The 27,751-nt window shown below is 40.1% G+C and overlaps 1 protein-coding gene across 1 annotated transcript in view; it reads left to right on the forward strand.

Annotated features, from left to right (window-relative positions):
* The first annotated feature begins 15,767 nt into the window (after positions 1–15,767).
* The window catches only part of BMPR2 (bone morphogenetic protein receptor type 2), a 199,589-nt gene continuing 187,605 nt past the window's right edge, over positions 15,768–27,751 (forward strand). Inside the window, exon 1 of the mRNA XM_003991026.6 lies at positions 15,768–15,884. Coding sequence (XP_003991075.1) covers positions 15,809–15,884 — 76 coding nt within the window. The 5' untranslated portion in view covers positions 15,768–15,808. The remainder of the gene's footprint in view (positions 15,885–27,751) is intronic.

Genomic DNA, 27,751 nt, shown 5'->3' on the forward strand with positions numbered 1-27,751 from the left:
TTATTCAAATAAGTTCTGCATTTATTGAGGACCTAATATGTGTCAGATTTATACTAAATCCTGAGTCTAAAGTCCCAGGCCTTGGGTGGGTGTCTCAGTTGGTTAAGTGTCCAACTTCGGCTCAGGTCATGATCTTGCAGTTTGTGGGTTCAAGCCCTGCATTGGGCTCTGTACTGATAGCTCAGAGCCTGAAGCCTGCTTCAGATTCTGTGTCTCCATCTTTCTCTGCCCCCTCCCTATTCATGCACAGTCTCTTTCTGTCTCTCAAAAATGAATAAACATTTTAAAAAATTAAAAAAAAAGTCCCAGGCCTTAAGGAATTCATAATCTCCTGGCTTCCTAAAGAGATAATATGCAATACAATGGTGTAAATGCTGTGTAGACCTCAACAGTAAAACCCTTGCAGGGATATAAATAAGGTTTTAGGTAATGCTACCGATGAAATATAATGGAGATCATGCTTTTTGCAATGAAAAAAGTCAAAGCATACAAATTATACATCTCATTAGTCAATATACTACTGAAATGCTGCTTATGCCAAGTGTGGAGATAGCTGAGTGAGAGAAGCAGGCATGGAGCAGAACTTGCAAGGCAGAGGAGTGCCTGGGTGGCTCAGTCAGTTAAGCATCTAACTTCAGCTCAGGTAATGATCTCATGGTCCATGAGTTCAAGCTCTATGTTGGGCTCTGTGCTGACAGCTCAGAGTCTGAAGCCTGCTTCAAATTCTATGCCTCCTTCTTTCTCTGCCCCTCACCCACTCATGCTCTCTCTCTCTCTCTCTCTCTCTCTCAAAAATAAATAAACATTAAAAAAAAAAGTGGATCACTTTCCACCTTTAAAAAAAAACTAAAAAAAAAGAACTTGCAGGGCAGAGCACAAGCCTCTTTGGCAATACAATTGATAATATTTGAGCATATCATTCAGAAATTACAGGTTATAGAAAATATCACTGCCTTTCCAAGTAATAATAAAGGCACTGATCTCAAAAGCCATCTTGCATGTCAGCCAGATCTGCATGGTTCAAGAACACATAAGACACATAAAATAGGAGCTGGCTCAGTCAGTAGACCATCTTGATCTCAAGGTTGTGATCTTGATCTCAAGGTTGTGAGTTCAAGTCCCACGTTGGGCATGGAGCCTACTAAAGTAAAATAATAATAATAATAATAATAATAATAAGTGAAACAGATAAAAACACATAACACATAAAAGAAAATCAGCATTGGACTACACAAGAAAATAAATCAAAACAGAAAACATGACTTAGCCATTTGTAGCTAAGGGTTTTCACAAGTTGTATAAAGAAGAGGAGATAGAAATAAATATCAGAATCTTCTGCATTTCATTTGTGGTTTGTTGCACATAGACATACTTATGCTGACTGTGTATGGGAGCTCTTTTATACCATGCATTTTAGCCACTTGGTAAGTTGTTTCGCTGTCTTTGTGATCCCTTGCTTAGAGAAAGCACTCCCATCCCAGCTAAATATGTGGATCTGGTGGAACCCAGCAGGGACAATTAAAATTCTAGTGCCAGAATGGTTTATTTACATTGTTTCTATTTATATCCCATCAAGGGCTTGAGGAAGCTTACATAGATGATATAATACAATAAAATAGAAAAAAATTAAAATAAGAAAGATTGTCATAATCTAACCAGTAGTAAACCAGAGTACTAAATATAATATTAGCATATCCAGAATATTTAAATAAATATTAGGATATGATGCTGATGATAAAGTGTCATCTGTAAAATAATTTGTTTTATGATAATGTTCAGAGAGTTTGCTTAATTTTTTTTCATTTCCTTACCATGAGTATAATAGTTACTCTGGATACCAAAGACTACTTGTTTTGTTTCGTTTTTTTACTTTTCTTTGTCTAGAACTACTATTTGAAATAATATTTTTTCTAATTAAAAAAATAATACATTGTAGGAGGTCAAAATGTATCAAAAAGTATAAGGAAGAAAATAAAATAAAAAATCACCCATAATCTCCTCCCTTCCCAAATCAAAACCAGCAAAAACAGAAGAGGAATGTTATACTACTCCAGAGTGTGAACAAATCTTTTTGTGGACTCAGAGGACAAGGCAGGTAAATGATGATCTGGGGATTGGAGAATGCTTAACCCTCCAATTATGCTATGTGTGTGGGGTTTTTTTTTTTAAGCTTATTTATTTATTTTGAGTGAGCCGGGAAGAGGGGCCGAGAGAGAGGTGAGAGAGAATCCCAAGCAGGCTCTGCACTGTCAGCGTATAGCCTGACCTTGGACTCAGATTCACAAAGCATGAGATCAGGACCTGAGCCAAAACCAAGTCAGATGCTTACCTGACTGAGTCACCCAGGTGCCCCTGAAGAAAGAATAGAAGGTGCCTGGAGCAGGGACAAGGAAAGGCATTGAAGGTAGAGGGAAAAATCTGTAGGAAATGACAGAGCCAGGGGCACCTGACTGTCCCAGTCAGTAGGGCATCTGACTCTTGATTTCAAGGTTGAGTTCAAGCCCCATGTTGGGTGTGGAGCCTACTTAAAAAAATAAAATAAAATAAATAAAAGTAAAATCTTAAAAAAAAAAAAAAGACAAGAAAATGAGAGAGACGCTTCTCCCTTTGCCTTTTCATTAGAAAGAAGGTAAGTTTGGGAAAAGGCCCGGTATATTCAGTGAACTGTAAGAGGTTTAAGAGGGGTAAAAAAAAGAGAGATAAAGCTTGTGAAGGAAAGATGGTGAAGGCCTTTGTTCATAAAGCTAAGAAGTTAGGGGGCACCTGGATGGCTCAGTCAGTTAAGTGTCCAACTTCATTCAGCTCAGGTCATGATCTCGCGGTTGACGGGTTTGATCTCCACATTGGGCTCTGTGCTGACAGCTCAGAGCCTGGAGCCTGCTTCAGAATCTGCCCCTCCCTGTCCCTCTGCCCCTCCCCTACTGGCTCTCTCTCTCAAAAATAAATAAGCATTTAAAAAAAAAAAAAAGAAAGAAAGAAAGCTAAGAAGTTAGGCTTTGTACCATAAGGATTGTCCTTAGCTATACTGAAATAGGGGAGGTAATGGTAATGGATAACTGGAAATGTGATGTTGGTCATTAAACTTTTTTAAAAAAGATTTTATTATATTATATTTTATTTATTTATTTATAGATTTTATTTTTTAAATGTTTAAAAAAATGTTTAATGTTTATTTTTTCTTGAGAGAGAGAGAGTGCAAGCGAGGAAGGGGCAGAGAGAGGGAGACAGAATCTGAAGCAGGCTCCAGGCTCTGAGCTGTCAGCACAGAGTGTGACACAGGGCTTGAACTCATGAACTGTGAAATCAGGACCTGAGCCAAAGTCTGACACTTAACCACTGAGCCATCCAAGTGCCCCCTAGATTTCATTTTTCAGTAATCTCTACAGCCAATGTGGAGCTCCAACTCACAACCCTGAGACCAAGAGTTGCATGCTCCACCAAATGAGCCAGGCTCCCCTGGTCATGAAACTTTTAACTAGAAAATTGTTACTTGGCCTAATCACCCCATCATATTGTCCTCTATTTCCCTATTTTTCTATTACTAAAGCCTTGTGGCCAAGATAAAACAATCCTTATAGGGAGATGTAGGAAGGCAAGACAATGGCAAACATTTCTTACAGATGTTCTACATAAAAACTTGGCAAACAGAATGCATATGAGTAATCCTTAGCTGTGAAACCATTCTGGTAATAGTCTGTGTTTGGTATATTTTCTTAAAGGCACTTATTTTTGGAAATTTGGAAAGATTATTCAGTAATATTTGAAAGAGGAAAACCCCCCACAAGCCTGATAGTTCTCCTTTTTTATTCTGTGCTTTAAGAAGAATAAATGTGTACAGCCTATTTTTGGATAATAGCAGATACACACTGAGAAAATTGATTAATATGAGAATCATATAATGGAAAACAATCCCCCCTCAACCTCCAAGAGCAATGAGTTAGCCAGTAGTAGGCAATGATGGTTCTGAAGTAAAAGAAAAAACAGATATGCCCTGGGATGAACAGCTATAACCAGTCCTCTTTTGAATTGTTATTTGTATAACTGAAGCTTGGATTTCTCTCCATAAAAAAAGAGTAGGTGGTCGGGCACCTGGGTGGCGCAGTCGGTTAAGCGTCCGACTTCAGCCAGGTCACGATCTCGCGGTCCGGGAGTTCGAGCCCCGCGTCAGGCTCTGGGCTGATGGCTCGGAGCCTGGAGCCTGTTTCCGATTCTGTGTCTCCCTCTCTCTCTGCCCCTCCCCCGTTCATGCTCTGTCTCTCTCTGTCCCAAAAATAAATAAAAAATGTTGAAAAAAAAATTAAAAAAAAAAAAGTAGGTGGTCATCTTGCTTTTTGAACATTTAGACAAAGATTTTATCCTAAATTTTATTGTGTGATTTGATTTCCTAGCACAAAAGAGATTTGGAAATTGGTCTTTTAGTTGAAGGGAAAGGGAACCCTTTTAAGTGGAGGAAGTTCAAAGTTTAAAGCATGATTAGTTTTGTGTTTGGAAAATAAAATCATTACATTTTAGGTCTAAATATCTAATCAGTTCTAACCAGAGAAAATTCTAGATTAAGGAAGAAAAAGTAAGTTTTGATGTAGATATTTCTGTGTTCTAGAGTCCTCTAAAAAGGATGAATAAATATTTATCTTGGGGGAAGGTTGTGAGGATGAGTATTACAGTAGCTTCAGCTGCTCTTGAAGTTATTTGTGTAATTTCTACAAGAAGATAGTCTAGTGCAGTTATGTGGAGGTCATTATGAAAGGGCAGATAAATATTTATTAAAAGCCAGAAAAATGAAAATGCAAGGCCATAAGACAGTCTTACTTCAGTACATTTCAAATGCTTATGCAACAGCCTCAGCATCCAAGTGAGAAAAATGTTGACATGCTTAATAACTGGAAAAAGTATTGAAAAAGTTTTAGCGGTGCCTGGGTGGCTCAGTTGGTTAAGCATCTGACTCTTGATTTCGGCTCAGGTCATGATCTCACGGTTGTGAGTTTTAGCTCTGCATTGGGCTCTCTGCTGTCAGCACGGATCCTCTATTCTCTTCTCTCTGCCCTTCCCCTGCTCAGTCTCTCTCCCTCTGTCTCTCTCAAAAATAAATAAACTTTAAATTTTTTTTTTAACATTTATTTATTTTTGAGACAGAGAGAGACAGAGCATGAATGGGGGAGGGGCAGAGAGAGAAGGAGACACGGAATCGGAAGCAGGCTCCAGGCTCTGAGCCATCAGCCCAGAGCCTGACGCGGGGCTCGAACTCACAGACCGCGAGATCGTGACCTGGCTGAAGTCGGACGCTTAACCGACTGCACCACCCAGGCGCCCCCAAAATAAATAAACTTTTAAAAAGCAAATGTATCAAACATTTGTAGAAAGTACAGTAAAAAAATATATTCTATTATGCCTTTTTTTCTAATCCTTGAGATACAAATAAGCCTATGTAGGATCAAATTTTTTTCCTTGTTTTGTGTCCTCAGTTGGCCGACTTTTCATTTCAGTGACTACTAAACATTTTCTAGGTATGCAGCAGCATATGATTTAGTCACTGTTCTCCGATATTATAAATCTTTCTGGAGAAATAAGATTTTTACACATTACAGGGCACCTGCCTGGCTCTACCAGTTGGTAGAGCATGCAATCCTTGATCTTAGGGATATGAATTCAGTGTCCACATTGGGCACAGAGTTTACTAAAGGAAAAAAAAAAAAGATTTTCACAATTAAGTAATTGTATGTGAAATAATTAAAGAGAAATAACTTTGCTTTTCCTCTTCTTATTTTATTTTTTTTAAGTAGGCTCCATGCCTAGCATAAAGCCCAATTCGGGGTTTGAGCTCACCACCCTGAGATCAAGACCTGAGCTGAGATCAAGAATCTGATGCTTAACCGACTAAGCCATCCAGGCACTCCATAATTTGTGCTTTTATCACTTCTTTGACAACACTGCATAACTATGTTATGTTCATCATTCTGAAATAGAGAACTTTTAAAACTTAATACTGGGGGCACCTGGGTGGCTCAGTCGGTTAAGCGTTCAATTTCGGCTCAGGTCATGATCTTACAGTTCATGGGTTCGTGCCCCACTTTCAGCTCTGTGCTGACAGTTCAGAGCCTGGAGCCTGCTTAGGATTCTGTGTCTCCCTCTTTCTCTGTCCCTCCCCTGCTCCCACTCTGTCTCTCTCTTTCTCTCTCTCTCTCTCAAAAACAAACATTAACAAATTTTTAAAAAGTTAATACTGATATAGCATTTGTACAACTCCAAAAAGGATTCAGTAAATGCTTATTGATTGATTAGTAGCTTTCACAAGTCATAGTACTTCTGAATAAATTGTAAGGGGTGATTCAGACCTTTCTGAGGATAATAAAGGGTAAATTATATACTTTGATCACATATTAGGAAATAAGTAGAAAAATCACTTGCTTCTACATTCTGACTATGAATAGTGGGAATCACATACATTAAGAAGAAAAGTGAATGGGACGCCAAACTGGCTCAGTCGATGGAGTATGAGACTCTTGATCTTGGGGTTGTGAGTTCAAGTCCCACATTTGGTGTGGCGATTACTTAACAGATAAAATCTTTTTTTCAAGTGTTTTATTTAATTTTGAGGGAGTGCAAGTAGGGAAGGGGCAGAGAGAGGAGGACAGAGAGTCTGAAGTGGGCTCTGCACTGACAGTGTGGAGCCTGGAGCCTGTTCCCCTTTCTGCCCCTTCCTTGCTTGTTCTCTTTCTCTCTCTCTTTCTCTCAAAAATAAATAAGTGTTTAAAAAAAGCAAAATAAAATCTTTAAAAAAAGAAAGAAAAATTAAAAAAATAAAAATGTAAAAAACTGATTTTTTGCTATGAAATTGTATGAACTGAGAACTCAAAATTATACAAATAGCTTCAGCCGAGGAGGGGGCAGAGGGAGAGAGAGAGAGAGAGAGAGAGAGAGAGAGAATGTTAAGTAGCCTCCATGCTCAGCGTGGAACCTGACTTGGGGCTCAATCCTACGACCCTGGGATCACAACCTGAGCTGAAATCAAGAGTCAATCACTTGACTGACTGAACCACCCAGGTGCCCCGAGATTATCCCCCTTTTTAATCTAGTAGAGGAGAAAACAAAAGCAAGGAATCAAAATGCAGCCTGATAAGCACAATATTAGAAGCTTATAAAAAGCGTATAGAAATAATGCCAAGAAAGGGTGCCTGGCTGACTCAGTTGGTAGAGCCTATGACTCTTGATCTCGGGGTTGTGAGCTCAAGCCCCATGTTGGGCCTAGAGCTTACTTAAAAAAAAAAAAAAAAGTAATGCAAAGAGGGAATAATTAATTCTGTTTGGGGTTTGGGGTCAGGGGAATCTTCTTAGAGGTGGTACTGTTTGAGCTGAGTGTTGTATGGTGAACAAAAATTAAGGAGACAGCCAAAAGGGAAAGGATATTCCTGACAGATAAAATAGCAAGCACAAAGGCACGTATATTTGAGGAACTGTAAATTCTTTGGTATCACAGGGCTTTGCAAGAGCAGAGACTGTTTTGCTTATTGTATCCACAGTAGCCTAATACAGAGCCTGGACCACATGAACAATAAATATTTGCTGAACAGAAGAATAAAAGAGACGGGGCCTTGTGTCATTCTGAGGAGTTTAATTTAATCTTATAGCTCCCATAGGCTGAAGCTGACTGGAAGCCAGTGGGCAAGGGAGTCTTGGAAATTTAGTTTGTAGGAGTCAGTCCCTGAACAAAGAAGAAAAGGGAAGGAAATGGAACTGAGAGCAAATAGTCAAATGATCCACACCCTTCTTATGACCTAACAGCTTTGTATCAAGTGGAACATGCCTGCCTCTCCCATGCTCCAATAAACTGGCCTCCTTTTCTTGTTTTCTTTTTTTTCTTTCCTGTTTCAGTTGGAAAACAATATACTTTTTAATTATTTTTTTATTTGGATATAGTTGATGCACAGTGTTACATTTGTTTCACATGTAAAAACTGACCTCCTTTTTATTTCTCAAATATACCAAGATTGTTCTAACCAGTTTAAGGCCTTTGCTTATTTCCTAAGACAAAAAGAGTCTTCTACCAGATCTCTGCCTAGCAGAGATCGATACCTCAGGGGTCAAGTGATACCTCCCTAAACAAGACTTCCCGAAAAATCCTTTTAAGATAGAACAGCTGTTCCTCTCATACTGTCTCCCCTTTCTAAAAGGTAATGTGGTGAAATAACCTAAGGTCATCTCCAATTATCTACACCCTTGTAAAATCCTTTCCCCTTGAGTGTGGGTAGAACGTGTGGCTTGCTTCTAAATGACTGAATATGGAAAAGGTGATGGGATGCCACTCCTATGATTATGTTATATAAGATTCTGTCTTAACACACTGGAATAAGAGAAACTCTCTGTTGACTTTGACTAAATAAGTTATGTTGTGAGAACACCTATGGAGAAGGCTACACGGCAAGGAACTTTAGGGGCCTCCAGGGAGCTGAGAGTAGCCCCTGGCACCTGAATAAGATTAAAAGAAGATTCTTCCTTAGTCAACCCTCCAGATGAGAATAGCAACTGGCTGGTGTCAACCTTGATTACAACTTTGGGAGACCCTGAGCAGAGGACTCTGCTAAATCAAGGCTGGACTCTAGATGCATAGAAACTGTGAGATAATAAATATGTGTGGTTTTGAGCTGCTAAGTTTGTGGTAATTTGTTAAACAGCATTAGAAAATGAATACAGGTTGGAGTACCTGGGTGGCTCAGTCAGTTGAGTGTCTGACTTGATTTCGGCTCAGGTCATGATCCCAGGGTTGTGGGATTGAGCCCTGCATCAGGCTCCATGCTGAGCGTGGAGGCTGCTTAAGATTCTCTCTCTCTCTCTCTCTCTCTCTCTCTCTCTCTCTCCCTCTGCTCCTCTCCCCTGCTTGTGCTCTCACTAAAAAAGAAAAAGAAACAAAAAGAAAAGAAAAAATTTGAATACAGATAAATACCATGAGAGGATGAGAGGAAGGAACTTGGCTCTCTTGTTCTTGCTATATCACTATACCTAGAATAGTGATTGGCACATAGTTTAATAAACATTTGTTGGTTATATAAATGAATAAAAAGAAGGTGGATGAATGTATGAATTTCAGCTGGATGGGAGAGAGGATAGGACTGAATCCTTGGAACATGGCTAGTGACCATCAGCTAAGGAATACTATTTTCAGAGATGGGGTTGGGGGGGGAATCCATCAAGCAGGTATATATATGGTTCAAAGACTTCAGGGGGCAGTGATAGGTGATATACTGTTTTAAGATTTCCTTTGCTATATTATAGAGTTGACCCTTGAACAATATGGATTTGAACTATGCAAATCCACTTACACATGAATTACTTTTGATAACTATAGTATAGTACTATAAATGTATTTTCTCTTCTTTATAATTTTCTTTTTTTAAAAAATATTTTATTTTTCAAGTAATCTCTACACCCAACGTGGAGCTCGAATTTGTAACTCCAAGATCAAGAGCACATACCAAATATGTGCTAATCAACTGTTTATGGTGTTTATAAGGCTTCCAGTCAACAGTAGGCTACTAGTAATTAAGTTTTGGGGGAGTTGAAAGTTACATGTGACAAAAAAGTTATATGTACATTTTCAACTGCCTGGAGGTTGGCACCCCTAAACCCTGCATTGTTCAAGGCTTACTATAATTTTCCTCCTCCATCTCCTCCTCCATCTTCTTCCAATGTGTAACCCTTAGTAGAAAATTTAACCATATTTTGGGGTAGCTTTGAGAATAAATAAAGGATCTTTTTGTTTGGTGGAAAGCAGAGCTCAGTGTCTGGCACCACCAAGGAAAAGCTCTGATGAAGCATTAAGGAATCTACTCCTGAAATCATTGTTGCACTATATGCCAACTAACTTGGATGTAAATTTAAAAAATAAATTAAAAAAAAAAAAAAGATGTCAGTAGAAAAGTCCAGAGCAAATGAGGTAAACTTGTGGAAAATATAGTCTTCCTCTGGGATTATTTATTTATTTATTTATTTTTAAAGGAAGGATTTCTTCTTCTTCTTTTTAATGTTTAGTCATTTATTGAGAGAGAGAAAGAGCATGCGTGTGGGGCAGAGAGAGAGAGAGAGAGAGAGAGAGAGAGAGAGAGAAACAGAGGCTCCAAAGTGGGCTTTGGGCTGACAGCAGAGAGCCTGACACAGAGCTCAGACTCACAAACCATGAAATCATGACCTGAGTCAAAGTTCGATGCTTAACCAACTGAGCCACCAAGGTGCCCCCCCCCCCCCCACTCCAGGGTCTTTTAATGCTTGGGGAGAAACTGGGCTTTCTTGCTGTCAGTCACTCAGAATGGGAAGTTCAGATGATTTTATTTCATTCTAAATGGAAGGAAAGGGAAGGGTGATTCCAGATACTAGGCTAACTAAAATTTCAAAAGTTAGACAAAAGGAGAAGGAAAGAAATGGGACAATAGATCTAGGTTCCAAAAGCAAAGCTTTATTATTATTATTATTATTATTATTATTATTATTTTATTTTTAAATTTTTTTATTTTTTAAGCTTTTCTTATTTTAGAAAGAGAGAAATTTAAGGTTACTTTTAGGTCCAGAGAATGTCAAGTTGGAGGTGTGGGTTTGTCAGTTTCCAACCTCATTTTCCTTGTACGCCACAACTGGGTTTTCCCCTCTCCCCACAACTACACCTTAATGTTCCAAAAGGAACATTATGCCATGCCCCACTCCTCATTTTAGTCCTAAAGATTAAGTCCTAAATTTTCTAAACTGTTTTAAGTTGCTTTTCATTATTTTGACCCTGAAGTGTGTCCCAGAGCTAACTTCTGGGTGTCTGTATTATTTTTTTTTTCTAGAGTTGAGAGTTTTTATTGTATTTTTCTTTGACAACATCCTTTATAATGATAAAGCTTTTTCTTAGAAGTATTCAGTATCTGGGCACTTGGGTGATTTGGTCTCTTGAATGTCCAACTTCAGCTCTGGTCGTGATCTGAGTTCAAGCCCCATATAGGGCTCACTGCCATCAGCGTAGAGCCCACTTCAGATCCTCTGTCCCCCTCTTTTTGCCCCTCTCCTGCTTGCACTCTCTCTCACAAAAATAAGTAAACATTGAAAATAAAAGAAGTACTCAGTATCTCTGAGCTCAGGTAACTCCTATCTGTCCTTATTCATATAACAGGGATTCTGCCTTGGTCCTTATTCAAATGCTTGTTCTAATAATCTGCTTAGTCCTCTACATCTCTCTTAAGACCAGGGCTTTGCTTTTACAAATCTTCCACCTCAGAGGAAAGCTATAATCCATGAGGGGCCATAATACATAGTGAAGATCCATCAGTCTTATAGACACTATTGTTCCCTTGGATTTCTCTGTTGGCTCCCTTCATTTCTGATTTCTTACCCCGGAATTTTTCTCATATGTTAGAACACTCTCCTCTATCCTGCTTGGGCTTTGGTGACTAGAGTACTGTTGATTATTTTCCCCTCACACACACCATTGTAGTATTAAGGTTGTTCACAAAGTTTTATGTACCTCTTTTAGTAACATTGTATAGTATTACATTTCCCTGCAGTACTAGCAATTAAATTTTATGATGCCTACTGTAGCAATCTTTATTTTTTCTAAGTAGGCTCTATGCTCAATGTGGGGCTTAAATTCAAGGCCCCAATATCCAGAGTCACATGCTCTACCCACTGAGCCAGCCAGGTACTCCCCTAATGTAGGAATCTAGAATGTATCTCAGTGAAGCCTCCAATAGTCTGGTGACCTCAGTGACTAAAATCAGCAGAATCCATGTAGTGGATGTTGTACTGAGCTCCCCAGATCCACCCTTTAGGACTGAAGGCACAACCTCTCCCAACTGCTGCACATGCTGGTGGCTGACAACTTTCAGCTGGGGCCCTCTCTGAGGGTCGCTCTTGACTTAAGAGAGCTCCTCTCATCCCTTCCCTGGGTGCAGCCCATATCCAATGACAGGTTGATAGGAGGGTAGAAGACCTAGCCTCCTGTCTCAATTTAGGACAATGTTAAAGGGCCATCCCAACTCCAGGGCTCCCTGCAGAACTGGCTGAAGCCTCAGTTGCAGTTGTGTTGCAGTTCAAGCTTTCCCCTTCCAGAGACTTTGTGACCCTTGGTCTCCAGAGATTGTTCTTGAGAGAACTACCCAATAACCTCCTGCATTTAAATCTCATGGTTTCCCAGTGAATCCTACTTGTAACAGGCTTCCTGATGACTTGTATCAAACATGTAACATGTATGAGAAATAAACCCTTGTTGCTATAAGCTGCTGAGATGTTTGCTACAAACTAGCCTATCCTGGTTTACAGATACCAAACCTTGGCTGCCCTGCCAATCCTTTGTTTTCACTAGAGCTTGACTTGTATTGTCTGTCTTGTCTTTGTGGACGGACTGATGGCCACGTTCTAGTTCTTCTCTGATGGTTTTTCTCATAGTGAGTGAACAGCCATGTCCCAACTGAGATTATTACAAGGAGCAACACAAAAGGGAAGAGGGTTGCCTATCTAGTTGTCTACTAATTATTCCTACCAGGTCAGTGGCATATATTTTTTTCACATGAACTTCCTAGGACCCTTTCTTCTTTTTTATATATTTTACCACACATTTATAATATGTATAAGGGTACTTAATTTTTTTAAATGTTTATTCATTTTTAAGACAGAGGTGGGGGGAGGTGCAGAGAAAGAGGAGGATGTAAGATCTGAACCCAGCTCCATGGTGACAGCAGAGAGCCCAATGCAGGGTTGGAACTGTGAGATCATGACCCGAGTCAAAGTCCCATGCTCAACCGACTGAGCCACTCAGACACCCTGGTACTTAATGTTTCTTAGGAAAAATTTTATGCAAATAAAAATAGAATAACCAAGTAGTTGATCCCAATTTGAGAAAGAATAGTATACTACTAATTAATAAACTTTCTGCACTTCTAACTTACTAAAATCCAATTTCTTTGAGTGCTAGTTCTTATTTCTTGAAAGTCAAACAGTAAAACAATACCAGGTTCTTATTTTAGGCCTTTGGGGCAAAACAAAATGTAGTAATAAAGCTAATGAATTAAAGCATATGCTCCTCCTAATTTATTTTTTTTTTCTTTTTAAGGGATCTTACTATAAGAAAAATTTCTTTCTGCCTGAAGGGTAAACAGTATAAAAATATTTCCACTAAAAAGTCTGAGAATCCTGGGTTGCTATTATCAAAACCCATAATTATACTAGATACTTAGTATGATAACAGCAACTAGTTTAAGGAATGTGGAGGTTTATTCACATGAAGTTCAGATAAAGAGATAAAAGGGGACTTGAGCAAGCAAAGAGTATAACTTCAGGAGTCTATCTGTTAATGTGTCTTTGGAACTGCCCTTATCCACAATGAAAGACCAGCAAAGCCAGCTTTCAGAATAGCCCTTCTGCTTGGTAGAAGGAAAGCTAGACTTCACTTCTAAGATCGCCCACCCACGCAAATTTTTCCACCTCGCAGCTAAGAATTAAACACAGACTTCCGATCATGGCGCCACGCACGTCACTTTCTCCCTTTTCCCCCAGCAAAATCCCACCCAAGTCGACCTGATCCCGCAGGAGGTGTGTAAAGGCTGCAGGGAGTGGGGGAGGAATTCCTTCCCCTATCCTGGTTGCTTAGGTTTCTGCAATTCAAAAAACCGACTAAACAGATCCTTTCCAGGAAGCTTGAGTACCAACAGGACCTCTTCATTTCCTTGGGTTCGAAGTCATTCTTTACCCTTAGGCAACAACTCCTCACCGAAATTTTCCTTTCACAGGCCCTAAAAAGCCCCTTAGGCCCTCAGCCTTTGTGAATAAAGGCCCACCCTGGAAGTGGAAACCGAGCGGCACAGACAGATAGGCACATACAGTTGAACAATGCATAGAATTTTAAAGGAAAGTGTTTCCTTTCTGGCTTCGCATCCTTTCAGATGTTAAATATTTCTGTCAGCTACGAAGGGCTACGGTAATGGGCGCTTGAGAGAAGCAGGACACCGATAAGACCAAAAATATCAATTTAGAGGCGGTCTTTCCAATTTCTGCTTTTGTTTGAGTCAGGGAGGGGAGCCCGAGGAGGCCAAGGTCTCCAGTTCTGGGAAAGGAGAGTTCTTCTGGATTCTTTGGGCGACGGAGAGGCAGGCTCTGGCCCCAGGAAACAACGAAGGCAGTTCTGCCCCCAAGGCTTTACTCCAGGAGTCCCGGAGGAGACCGCGACGCCCCAGTCCAAGTCTAAATCAGCCAGCTCAGAACAGTTTGCCAAGGCTGGACAAAAGATGTGGCCGCTCTCTCTTAAACAGACACAGACACACACACACACACACACCCCGAGTGTGCCCGTATGGAAGCTATGTGTGTGTTAAGGAGAATGGCCATTGCTGCCCACTGCGGGCTGCCGGCCCCACCCTGCCCGCGGCGGCTCCAGGGAGACACACCGCGCGAGGGCCGCGGGGTCCTTCTCAGCAAGCCCCGGAGTGAGGGGCGGGGCCGGGCGGGGCCGCGAGCGCGCAGGCGCGGTGTAGGCTTCCTCGCGCCGCCGCCGCTGTTGCCGCCGCCGCCCGCGCTGCACCACAGGCCCGAGACAGACAGGGCCGGGAAGAGCCGGAGACTGAGGAGGAGGCGGAGGCGGCGGCGGCGGCGGCGGAGGCGGGGCGACTCCGGTGACCGGGAGCGCCGCAGACTGGCAGCTGCGGCGACTCCCCCCTTTGTGTCTGGTCTGCTCGGAACCACTGGAAGTGCTTCCCGGAGGGGTGCGGGGTGTCTCGCCGCCTCGCTGCCCACCCTTTTCCCCAACCAGCCACCTACCTCCGCCCTCCCGCCGCCCCCCGCCCTCGGCCCGCGACGCCCGAGCTCCGCCCGGAGCCCAGAGCTGCGGGAGAACGAGGCGGCGGCGGCGGCGGCGGCGGCGGCGGCTTCTTCAGAGGGGTTGTGATTCGCTCACAGGAGCCATTGACGGGAGAAGAGGCTTTTATTCGTGGAATTTACCTCAGGCAAGATCGAACGGCTGCAATAAAAGAGAGAGAGGAGCGAATCCAGGAGGGCTGGAAAGGGCAGCTCCCCGCACCTCCCCTCCGCCCGCCGTCTCGGGGAGCTCCGGGCCCTGCCTGCTGACCCCTCCCCTCCCCCCCCTCGCTTCCTACTGCCCCTCAGCCCTCCGGCGGGGCCCTGGCAGAACCTCGAAGGATTGTTCGGCGAAGGCTTGAATCGAAGGCTGTGGTTTGACCATGGAGGCAGGCACCTTTTTCGATCCAGTCGATGAACAGGGTTTGTTGTTCTCGAAATCCGAGTGAAGGAAGCACCGAAGCGAAACTTAAAAAGGAATCCTGCCCTCCTGGAGCCACGGGCGATGCGACTTGTGCCGCCGGGTGCCGCCGCCGCCCGCCCGGCTTCGCCCTTCCAGGCAGTCGGGAACTTGTTCTGATCCTCAGCCCCGCCATCGAATCTCCGCTCTCCATCCCCCTACACCCTGGATATGTTTTCTCCCAGACCTGGATATTTTTTTGACATCGTGAAACTGCGAGGGAAATAACTGCGGGGCTTCTTTCTGTCTCCCTGCTTCTCCACACGGACATGCCTTCAGTTTGGGTGGCCGAGACACCCGGTTCTAGGCGAATGAACCTCTCCAGCCGCGAGGGAGAGAAATGAAGGGAATTTCTGCAGCGGAATGAAAGCTCTGCAGCTAGGTCCTCTCATCTGCCATTTGTCCTTTCAGACTGCATTGTAATACCGGGCCGGACAAGTCGGACGAGAGCGAGGACCAGCCTCCCGGCCGTATCTCTCGGCCCGTGTTTACTTTCCATATTTCTTTTCTCTGCTCTCCTGCTTCTCGGCTGGCCCAGGGATGACTTCCTCGCTGCCGCGGCCCCGGCGGATGCCGTCGCTCGTGTGGACCGTCCTGCTGGTCAGCACTGCGGCCGGTGAGTAGCCCCCGGCGGCGCGTCGGGCCACTGCCCCTGCCTGCGGGTGGCGGGCGGGGAGCCCGCAGAGGCCAAGGCCTGAGCTCGCCCTTCGCGACGCGTCCAGCGATCGCTGTGGAGGGAACCGCGTCCCGTACCTGCGCGCCTTCCCCGTTCCTTCTAGGGAAATAACCTTGCATGTTTTTGTAGTTTCGAATCCCTACTTCCATATCCCCCCTCACCCCCCACGGGGGGAGGGGAAAGACATACTGGGTGTGGTATCTTGACATTTTTAGCTGTGAGGTAATGCAAGGATTAAAAATAATATTTTAATCGCCAATGAACAGTGTCTATTATGAGATCTTTGCAAACACAGCTGTAGATTTTTATTTTAATGTAAAGAAGCGGGTTTGGCTTACATTAAAAAGAACATCAACTATAGAACGCACACTTGAACCTTATTTTTAGATGTAGATCACTCTTTGGGAGTCCATGTTACTTTCATTATTCAGAAATGTTACGGAATGAATTGAATAAATGTTGAGTAAACCAGAACTTTGAGATTCTTAATACATTGTATAAGAATGCTAATTGTTATCATTGGTATTGTTTTGTCCCAAAGTATTTTAGTAATTATATTTCCATTTTTCAACCTAGATACACTCGTATTTTATATGCTTTTGGAATTACTCTTGGCCTTAAAAGCATTTTCGATAACTTTACATTTTAGTCACCTGGCATCAATTGGCTTTCCTGTCATTGAGACAACTTTGACCTCACATTGGAGGTGTCGATTTGAGTCCTAAAAGTTCTTTGACATTTTACTAAGCTTAAAGGGAAACAGTAGTCATCCTTTCCTTACGATTTTTTTTTTTTTTTTTTTTAAGTTCTCAGATACCTGAGAGAAAGCGTCATGTTTCATCTGCAATTATTTTTCAAGCGGTCTTTTGGTGATACGCTCTTAGAAATTTTTGGGAGTGAACTGTACATAATTCTTAAGTTTGGTGTAGGATGGCCAAATAGATTATGCATTTAAAAATGAGTGAAGGACAATATAACAGCTTTCCAGTTACTTTTTTATTTTTATAAGTGTATTTTTTAACATTCACATTTCTCATTGCTATGTTAAACACAGAGGTTGCTTGCTTATTTCCATTTTAAGAGTCTGCATTGGGAAAATTCTGAAAGAAAATTTGAAGTTTCCTTTAGTGCCTTTGATATTGTCGATTAATGTCTTATGTCTATGATAAATCTGTGTAGTTGTATTAAAAGAATTTGAACTTTTGAATTGAATATATTTTGAAACTGGTATTTTAAATTCTTAATCATCACAATTCCTTTGGGGATTAAAACAAACAGTTTTTCTCTAGATTTCTTCAAATTGTATTAGTTGTTTAAATTCTCTAGCTGTAAGTCTTGTGATTCCTGTAAAATATGAAGAGAATAAAAGGCCTTAGGCTTAAGCAGTCATTCTATGATCAGAGATCTCAGAACATAGACTTTTTATGTTCTTTGTTATTCTTGACCTTTTTAGAATGTAGATTCTCATTTATAGTTGACAGGCTTATCATTTTGTGATCAGAACTGATAACAGTAAAGGAAAGAACACTGATTTAAAAATAATTTAATTTGTATTTGGTAAATAAAATATTAGAATAATGTCCTTTAAAAAGGAGGGATTGAAAGAATCACTACTTTCAAGTGGTTTTAGTCTTCATTAGTATTACATAGTAGCAGATGCCAAAATTTGTAAGCTATAACAATAATAGTAATAATAATAATGTAATAATAATAGTGTTTATTGAATGCTTGCTCTGTGCCAGCAACTATTCTAACAGCTTTCCATGTGTTTTCTCATTTGATCCTTATGACAATTCCATACTCCAGCTGTAATTATGTTCCTTTTACAGAGAGGGCATGTGAAGTGCAGAGAATTTAAATAACTCACCACACAGTAAACTGTGGAGCCAGGATTATAGCCTGTACCCTTACCTATCACATTAATGATAACAACAGTTCACTCTAATTGGGAACATAAGATAGAGTAGTGCCTTCACTAAATCAGCCTTTGAAAAGAAGTAGGGACACTTGACAGGTTCTTCATTCAGCACTGGTTATTGCGGATGTTATTCTAAATGTGAAAACTTTGCCTAATATTGGAGTGGCGAGTTCAGTTTCATTAGGTACAAGGTGACTAGAGAGGGCCTACGTGGACTTGGGTTACATAGATGTAATGATGTAACCAGACAGGTGCAAATAGTACTGCTGAACAGGAAAAAAATACTAGAAGACCTGCTGATATCACATCCCTCTTTGGGGCCATAGGTGAATCCTTTATTTCTTTTGAATCCCTCTTTTCCATTTAGTGTATCTAGTTCTTGGATTCCTTAATTCTAAGAACATTTTGTATGCAAAAAAATAGAATTTATTAAAAAATGTGTTTGGTTTATAAATGAATTCTTAATTTTAATCAAAGGATAAAATACAGTGCAGTACTTACCGCAGACCCAGCTTCTATTAAAAAAATTCGGGGGGCACCAGGGTGGCTCAGTCTGTTAAGCATTCTGCTTGATTTCAGCTCAGGTCGTGATCTCACAGTTCATGAGTTTGAACCCAGCAAAAGGCTCTATGCTGTCAGCACTGTCAGTTTGGGATTCTCTCTCTCTCTCCCTTTCTCTCTGCCTCTCCCCTGATTGTTCTTGTGTGTGTTCTCTCTTTCCTTCTTCTCTCAAAATAAATAAATATTAACAAAATAAATTTTTGAAAAAAAGTCTTCATTCTTCATTTAGGTTGTAATGGTTACATAGCTAACCCTATATCCCACCCTACCCCCCTGTGCTTGAGCAGGCTCAGCTACCTTTTCCTCCAGTCTTCTTGTTCTCTTCTTTCTTGCCATCCTTGGTGGCCTGGGAGGCCAGGGAACCCATGGCATTTCAAATAGCCTTATTGTTGGGATTCACTCCTCGAAGGTTCTCCAGGACAACTAAGAAACTCAGGATTCTGCATCACATCATAATCCTCCTCCTCCTTGGCTGGCTTAGATGTGTCCAATGGCTGTCTGACATCAATGTTAGCTGAATCTTTATGCATTTGAAATAATTCACTTGATTAGATTTCTTTCTTTAAAAAAATTTTTGTTGTTGTTTTTTGAGTAAGCTCTATGCCCAACCTGGGACTTGAACTCACAACCTTGAGGTTAAGAGTCATGTGCTCTACTGACTGAGCCAGCCATGGTGCCACACTTAATTAGATTTCAGTTTTATATATCTATAGGAATACATTGTCTACAGGAAGATGCACCTATTTAGTGTTCTTGAGCATTGAAGTTAATAAATATTGTTGAGGAATTAGAAATTTAGTAATCTTTACTTTTGTATTTCTTGCCATGTGAGCACTGCAACAGGGTCACCTGCAGTTTTTGATAAAATACGTATTTCTGGCACTATAGCGTAGATGTACTGAATGGATCTCTCTGGGATCTGTACATTTTTTAAAACTTAAACCCTGAAAGATTCTCCCTTAGGCAAGTTTATATAATCAGTCGTGATTGTTTGGATTTTTAAAGTATTGTGATTTAGTCAGCTCTTGGTGCATAATAGCTGGTAGCCATAAAAATATAGTGGCATACAACAATAAGCATTTATTCTGCTCCATTTGTCTCATTCTTGGGCCCAGGCTAGAGGTCAGGGTAACATCTCTCTGCAGGGAAGCTTGTCTTATGGCAATCGCAGAAGTACAAGAGGATAAGTTCAGTCCCTAGCCATTTTTAGACTCTTGTTCTTTTAACATCTTATTTGGCCAAGACTAAAGACAAGGAGTAGTGAAGTACACTTTGGCTATAATGAGGCCATGGTAATATATGGACATGTGGTACTATTGCTGGAGAATGAAGAATTGGGATCGTCAGTCTACCACATATGGTCAGGAAGATAGTCCAAACTCTTACTGTTTGAGCAGGGCCAGACTCTTTTTTTGTTTGTTTGTTTATTTTTTAAAGAAGTTTCTTTAAAAAATCTTTATCTATTTTGAGAGAGAGAGAGAGAGCTCAGGAGGGGCAGAGAGAGAGGGAGAGAAAGAGTCCCAAGCAGGGTCTGTGCTGTCTGTACAGAGCCCAGTGTGGGACTTAATCCCACAAACCTTGAAATCATGACCTGAGCTGAAATCAAGAGTTGGATGCTCAATCAACTGAGCCACCCAGGAGCCCTTATTTATTTAAGAGAGAAAGGGGGGGAGGGAGGGGCAGAGAGAGAGAATCCCAAGCAGGCTGCATGCCCAGTGCACAGCCTGACACAAGGCTCGATCTCAAGACTGTGAGATCATGACCTGAGCCAAAATTAGGAGTCCAGTGCTAAACCAGTTGAGCCACCCAGGTGCCCCAGGGACAGACTTTTAATTAGGCCTTTGCATAAAAATTATACCAGCTTTGATCTCCCCACAAGCCTACCCTGGCATGTGGGGTGATATGGTAGTAGTGGTGTTGGTGTTCCTGTAATATGAAAAGTGGGAATAGAGAGATTAATTTCAAATGAGGACAACTCTCATTAAAGGCCAACTTTTCTTTTAAAAAAAAATATTTTGGGTGCACCTAGGTAGCTCAGTCGGTTGAACATCAGACTCTTGATATTGGCTCAGGTTGTGATCCCACAGTTGTGGGAATGAGCCCGAGTAGGGCTCTACACACAGCGTTGGGGTTTCTCTCTCTCACCCTCTGTCTCTGCCCTTCCCACTCTTGTGTGTGCATTCTCTCTTTCTCTCTCTTTCAAAATAAATGAATATTTTTAAAAACAGGATTTTATTTTTAAGTAATCTCTACACCCAACATGGGGCTCAAACTCATGACCCTGAGATCAAGAATTGCATGCTCCACTGACTGAGCCAGCCAGGAGCCCTTAAAGGCTAACTTTAACATAGAAAGAGAAGAAATTGAATATTGATTTCTGATGGGTAAATTCTAACTAGAAAAGGTACAGAATGAAGTCAGAGTAAATCAGTCAATTTTATAAATGACCATACCACTTATTTTGGTACTTATTCACGTATTTGTTGAATGTCAGTTTATGTATTTGCTTTGTCCTCCAAATTGCTTTTTGAGGACAGGGTTCCTACCTTAAACTGTTTTGCAATCTATCATATTGTTGTGCAGATAAAAGATGTTTAAGAAATACTAAATGAGGGGTGCCTGGGTGGCTCATTTGGTTGAGCGTCTGACTTTGGCTTAGGTCATGATCTTAGCAGTTCATGGGTTCAGGCCCCGTGTCCAGCTCTGTGCTGACAGCTCAGAGCCTGGAGCCTGCTTCAGATTCTGTGTCTCTCTCACAGCCCCTCTCATGTTTGTGCTCACTGTCTCTGAAAAATAAGTAAACATTAAAAGAAAATTAAAAAAGAAATACTACATGAATGAATAATAAAAAGAAATTGGAGCCAGGAAGTGTTCTAAGATTGCTCACTTATTCAAATGATGTATTAATTTATTCTTTCTTTGTTTTAATTCCTTCAACTATAAAGTAGTTTAAGTGGTGTTGTAAGAAGACCCCTGTCTTGAGTTAATGAGACCTGAATTCCGTGCGATTCTGCACAGATTACACAACTTAGTTTTCTCAATTGTAATATTATGGGATTGGACCAGATTATGTTTGAAATGCAGATTCCAGGCAGCTACCCCAGACCTACTTAATCTGATTATCTGGACAGTGAGTTTGGGAATCTGCATTTTATTTATTTATTTTTAAAATTTTATTTATTTTATTATTATTATTTTTTAATTTTTTTTCAACGTTTATTTATTTTTGGGACAGAGAGAGACAGAGCATGAATGGGGGAGGGGCAGAGAGAGAGGGAGACACAGAATCGGAAACAGGCTCCAGGCTCCGAGCCATCAGCCCAGAGCCCGACGCGGGGCTCGAACTCCCGGACCGCGAGATCGTGACCTGGCTGAAGTCGGACACTTAACCGACTGCGCCACCCAGGCGCCCCAAAAATTTTATTTATTTTTGAAAGAGAGAGAGAGGGAGGGAGAATGAGTGGGGGAGGGGCAGAGAGAGAGGGAGACACAGAATCCAAAGCAGGCTCCCGGGTCTGAGCTGTCAGCATAGAGCCTGATGCAGGGCTCTAACTCATGAAGTGTGAGATCATGGCCTGAGCTGAAGTCTGACGCTTAACAGTCTGAGCCACCCAGGTGCCCTGGGAATCTGCATTTTAAACAAACATTTCCCCAGGTAAATTTTATGTACCCTGATGTTTGAGAAGTATAGGATCTAAGATTTCTTTTAACTCTCAGATTTTACTTTATTTATTTAATTTTTTGTGCCTTTCTGGATCTTTTATTCGGTCACATTAGTACAAACATTTCTTATTTTAAGCTTTAAGTAATTATCTAAAACCTTTTTCTTTTTTAAAATTTAAAAAATGCTATTTGTTTGTTTAATCTTGGTCTTAAAGGTGGTTTGCTCTTTAATAAAAAGTGCTTTGCTCACCTAATATTGTATATGTTCATTTAGCTTGTATTTTGACCATTTTATTTTCCTTTTCCTTCTTCCAAAAAGAAAAACTACTTGTTAGTAGAAATAAATGGTTTTACTTTTAGTAAATTTACATGAGAACGGTTGATGAAACATTTACAATAGAAATAGTGTTAAATTAGACTAGATAACATTGATTTGGTTTTAGTTACAAATTAGTATTCCATGGAGTAAGTACTCCAAGTGGATAAATTGCATTTTTTAAATTTCTGTCCACCAAAGAATTATATTCTGATTTAATTGATGTCTGCTAGAAAAAAATTAAATATGAATGCTGTGATATCTCAAAATTCACTATTTTTTACCATCTTGCATAGTACTTACACATGTTGAAGAGACTCCCATATTACCAGACTATTTCCCCCTTGTAGTTAAATGGTCTAGTCTGTGAATCCTTTCTAGAAGCAATAAAGATGGCTTTAGTAGAATTTTGAGGCAATAGACTTGATTTGTTTTTGTTTTTTTTAAGCTTTTTTTATTTTTAAAAATTTTAAAAGATTTTTTTTTAAGTTTATTTAGAGAGAGTGCCTGCATGAGATCAGGTGGGGGAGGGGCAGTGAGAGAGAGGGAGAGAGAGAGAATCCCAAGCACTGTCAGTGCAGACCCCAGTTCAGGGCTTGAACCCACGAACAGTGAGATCGTGACCTGAGCTGAAGTCTGTTGCTTAACCAACTGAGCCACCCAGCTGCCCCTTAAGCTTTTTTAGATCTGTGCGATGGATATGACAGTTAAGGCTGCTGGATTACAATAATACATTTATAATTTATGTATGGTCTATGTGACATTAGAAATAAGCCTGTGGGTAAATGACATGAACATTTTATTTAAAAAAATTTTTATTTTTAAGATTTTATTTTTAAGTAATCTTTACACTCAATGTGGGGCCCGAGCTCACAGCCCCGAGATCAGTAGTCACATGCTCTACTTACTGAGCCAGCCAGGAGCCCCTGACATGAACATTTTAGAATACATTGTATTATCAGAACGATTAGAACACAGCATTTATTTCTTGCTGTTAATTGTACTTAATACAGTAAGTGTTTGACTAGATGTAGTTTCTATTCCAATACGCACCTATGGGACCAGGGAGAGGGGTACGGGGGTATGAATAGGATAGATAACATGTGGAAGGAGAACTAAAATGTCCAGTCAACAAACATTTATTAGTGCTTCCTTTGTGCAGGGTTCTTTTCAAAATATTGGTGGATATAAAGAAAAATAAGGGCCTCCTCTCCTCCCCCAAACATTTTATGCCATACCCTATATCACTTTCTGAAAGAGAATTAGATTTCATGCTATTTGGCAAGAGTAGGTATTTTGCAAATCTTACTAGCATTGTATTATTTCTTCTCTGCCTTTCTTTCAGGATGAGAAATTCCTGAAGGTATTCTGCAATGCAGGAAAAGAGACTGTGTTCCTGTGTGTCTTCTAGCTGATCTCTACCCTCCTTTTATTTCTCTCTTCTCTGCCAGCCTTCTTGAAAGAGGAGTGAACACCTATGGACTTCTATATCCTCAACTCCTTACTTGTCCCATGCTGTATATTAAATCATCAGTGACTTTCTAATTGTCTTATCCAAGTGACTTTTCAATCTTGTTTTTTTTGACTTTTCTACAGAATTTGACAATTTTGGTCACCCCTTCCTTCTAACTCTCCTCATCTGACTTTATTAACTTTGCATTTCCCTGGTTATATATCATCTCCATCTTCTCTTCTCCATAAATGTTTTCTTCTTCTTTTTTAAATCTCCCTTAGATTGTCTTAAGTATACTTTTTTATTATTGCAACTCCTCTTCCTTGTTGATTTTCTTTTATTGTTACTCTTCTCCTAAGCTTTAATTATTCTGGAAAGTAGATGACTTCTAAGTCAAACAGGCAACCAGAATTGGAAGCTAGAAAGGTTTGAGTTCCTTCCTAATGGTACCATCAACTATTTACTTTGGGCATATCACTTCTTTTGGTCTCAATATCCTCATTGTAAAGTGAAGGGGTTCACCTGTATAATGTGTATAGTATTTATAGCACTTTTGCTTATGGTATGAGAAAAGAAAATATATTTAGTTAGTAGTAAGTGTATAGCATTTTGAATGTTATATTTTGTTATTATTGAGTATATATATATATGTATATAGTACTTTGAATTTAGCTTAGATTGGGGAAATCTGTGGGATATTCTGAAATGGTAAAAGTACTGCTTTGAAAGAAATTTAATTTTTTGCAAATACATTTTATATGTTGGTTGTCTATGTTGAGTTAGGATCACCAAAGTGTTCTAAAGAAAGGCTGTATAAAGAACAATCCATAACTAAGAATAATCTATAAATATAAAGGATGCTTTATTTATTTATTTATTTATTTATTTATTAAAGGGTGCTTTTAAAATAGTTGGAATCCTAGAATTTTGAGTTGGAAAGGACTTTAGGGTAGACTTTAAATAGTTTTAAGTTTAGTTAAGAAGTTTAGTTAGAAGTTAGTCTAAGAAGGTTAACTTTTATACAATGTCTTTTGTTTTAATTTAATTTTTTATTTTAATTTCAATATAGTTAACTTGAAGTGTTACATTAGCTTCAGGTGTACAATATAGTAATGTGACAGTTCTATTCATTACTCAGTGTTCATCATGATAAGTGTACTCTTAATCCTGTTCACCTAGTTCATCCATCCCCCCCCATGGTGACCTCCCCTCTGGTAACCATCTGTTCTCTACAGTTAAGTGTCGGTTTTTTGGTTGATCTCTTTCTCCCTTGTTTGTTTTTTTTGTTTCTTAAATTCCCTATATGAGTGAAATCATGATATTTGTCTTTCTCTGACTTTACTTAGCATTATACTCTCTAGATCCATCTATGTTGTAAATGGCAAGATTTCATTGTTTTGTGTGTGTGTGTGTATATGTACATGTATACATATACATATACATACGTATGCCACATATTTTTTAGAACTTTTTTAAATTTTTTATTAAAAAATTTTTTTTAATGTTATATTTATTCTTGAGAGAGAGACAGAGCACAGCAGGGGAGGGGCAGAGCAAGAGAGGGACACAGAATCTGAAGCAGGCTCCAGGCTCTGAGCTGTCAGCACAGAGCCCAACGTGGGGCTCGAACTCACAAGCCATGAGATGACCTGAGCCGAAGTTGAATGCTTTACCAACTGAGCCACCCTGGTGCCCCTGTTTTTTTTAAATTTATTTAGTTAATTTTGCCACATCTTCTTTATCCATTCATCTATGGATGGACACTTGGACTGCTTCCATAATTTGGAAATAATGCTGCAATAAACATAGGGGTGCATATATCTTTCTGAATTATTGTTTTTGTATTCTTTGGGTAAATACCCAATAGCAGAATTACTGGATCACATGGCAATTCTGTTTTTAATTTTTTGAGGAACCCCATACTGTTTTCTACAGTGGCTGCACCAGTTTGCATTTCCAAGCAGTGCACAAGGGTTCCTTTTTCTCCACATTCTCAGCACACCACATTCTTACCCATTACTGAATCTGTTGACTTGCATCTTTCTGGTTATGAGTGATATTGAGTATTTTTTCACATGTCTGTTGGCCATTTGTATGTCTTTGAAGAAATGTTTGTTCATGTCTTTTGCCTATTTTTAATTGGATTATTTGGTTCTTTTGGTGTTTGAGTTGTGTAACTTTTTTATATATTTTGGAAACTAACCCTTTATCAGATATGTCATTTATAAATATCTTCTCCCATTCAGTAGGCTGTCTTTTAGTTTTGTTGATTGTTTCCTTTGCTGTTTAGAAGCTTTTTATTTGATGTAGTCCCAATAGTTTATTTTTGCTTTTGTTTCCCTTGACTCAGGAGACCTATCTAGAAAAATGTTTCTGTGGCTGATGTCAGAGAAGTTACTGCCTATGCTCTATTCAAAGATTTTTAAGGTTTCAGGTCTCACATTTATGTCTTTAATTCATTTTGAATTTATTTTTGTGAATGGTGTAAGAAATTATTTTAATTTTAAGATAAATAATGCCAGGGGCGCCTGGGTGGCTCAGTCAGTTAAGTGTCCGACTTCGGCTCAGGTCATGATCTCACAGTTCGTGGGTTCAAGCCCCTGTGTCAGGCTCTGTGCTGACAGCTCAGAGCCTGGAGCCTGTTTCAGATTCTGTCTCCCTCTCTCTCTGCCTGTTCACGCTCTGTCTCTGTCTCAAGAATAAATAAACAATAAAAAGAAAAAAAGATAAATAATGCCAAAGTCAATTTCAGCGTAGCTTTTGACTCAGTTATCACACATTCTAAATCAGTTGAGATCTAATTAATGCCATTTTAACTTCTGGTAAGTAAATTTTGTAAAACAGCTTTATTGAGAGGTAATTCCCATACCATACAATTTACTCCTTTAAAATGTACATGGGACGCCTGGGGGCTCAGTCGGTTAAGTGTCTGACTTCGGCTCAGGTCATGATCTCACTGCTTGTGAGGTCAAGCCCTGTGTCAGGCTCTGTGCTGATGGCTCAGAACATGGAGCTGCTTTGGATTCTGTCTCCCTCTCTCTCTGCCCCTCCCCTGCGCACACACTCTCTCTCTCTCTCTCTCTCACTCTCTCTCTCTCTCTCTCTGTCTCTCTCAGAAATAAATAATAAAACATTAAAAAATAAAATGTGCAATTCATTGTTTTGGTATATTATTAAGTTAAAAATTATGGTAAAACAGGGGCATCTGGGTGGCTCAGTTGGTTAAGTGTCTGACTTCAGCTCAGGTCATGATCTCACAGTTTGTGAGTTTGTGAGTTTGAGCCCCAAGTCAGGCTCTGTGTGGAGGGCTCAGATCTAGTAGCCTGCTTTGGATTCTGTCTCCTTTCTCTCTGTTCCTCCCCCACTCCCTCTCCCTCTCTCTCAAAAATAAATAAATGTTAAAAAAAATTATGGTAAAACATATATAGCATAAAATTTGCCATTTTAACCATTTCCAGTATACGATTTGGTGGCATTAATTGCATTCACAGTGTTGTGTAACGCACATTGAATGTGTGTCACCAAAATGTTTTCATCACCCCAAACAGAAACTTTAACAATTAAGCAATAACTCCTATTTCCGCCCTCCTCCCAGCCCCTGGTAACCTCTAATCTACTTTCTGTCTCTGAATTTGCCTACTCTAAGATATTTCATATGAGTAGAATCATACAATATTTGTCCTTTTGGTACTGGCTCATTTTGCTTAGCATAATGTTTTTAAGTTTATCCATGTTATAGCATGTGTCCAAATTTCATTACTTTATAGGGCTGAATAATAGTCCATTGTGTGTATATGTCACATTTTGTTTATCCATTTATCTGTTGATGGACACTTGAGTTTTCCCCTTTTGGCTATTGTGAACAATGTTGCAGTGAACATTATTATACAGTATCT

This window comes from Felis catus, chromosome C1, assembly GCF_018350175.1.
Source record: "Felis catus isolate Fca126 chromosome C1, F.catus_Fca126_mat1.0, whole genome shotgun sequence".
NCBI classification, from domain to species: Eukaryota; Metazoa; Chordata; class Mammalia; order Carnivora; family Felidae; genus Felis; species Felis catus.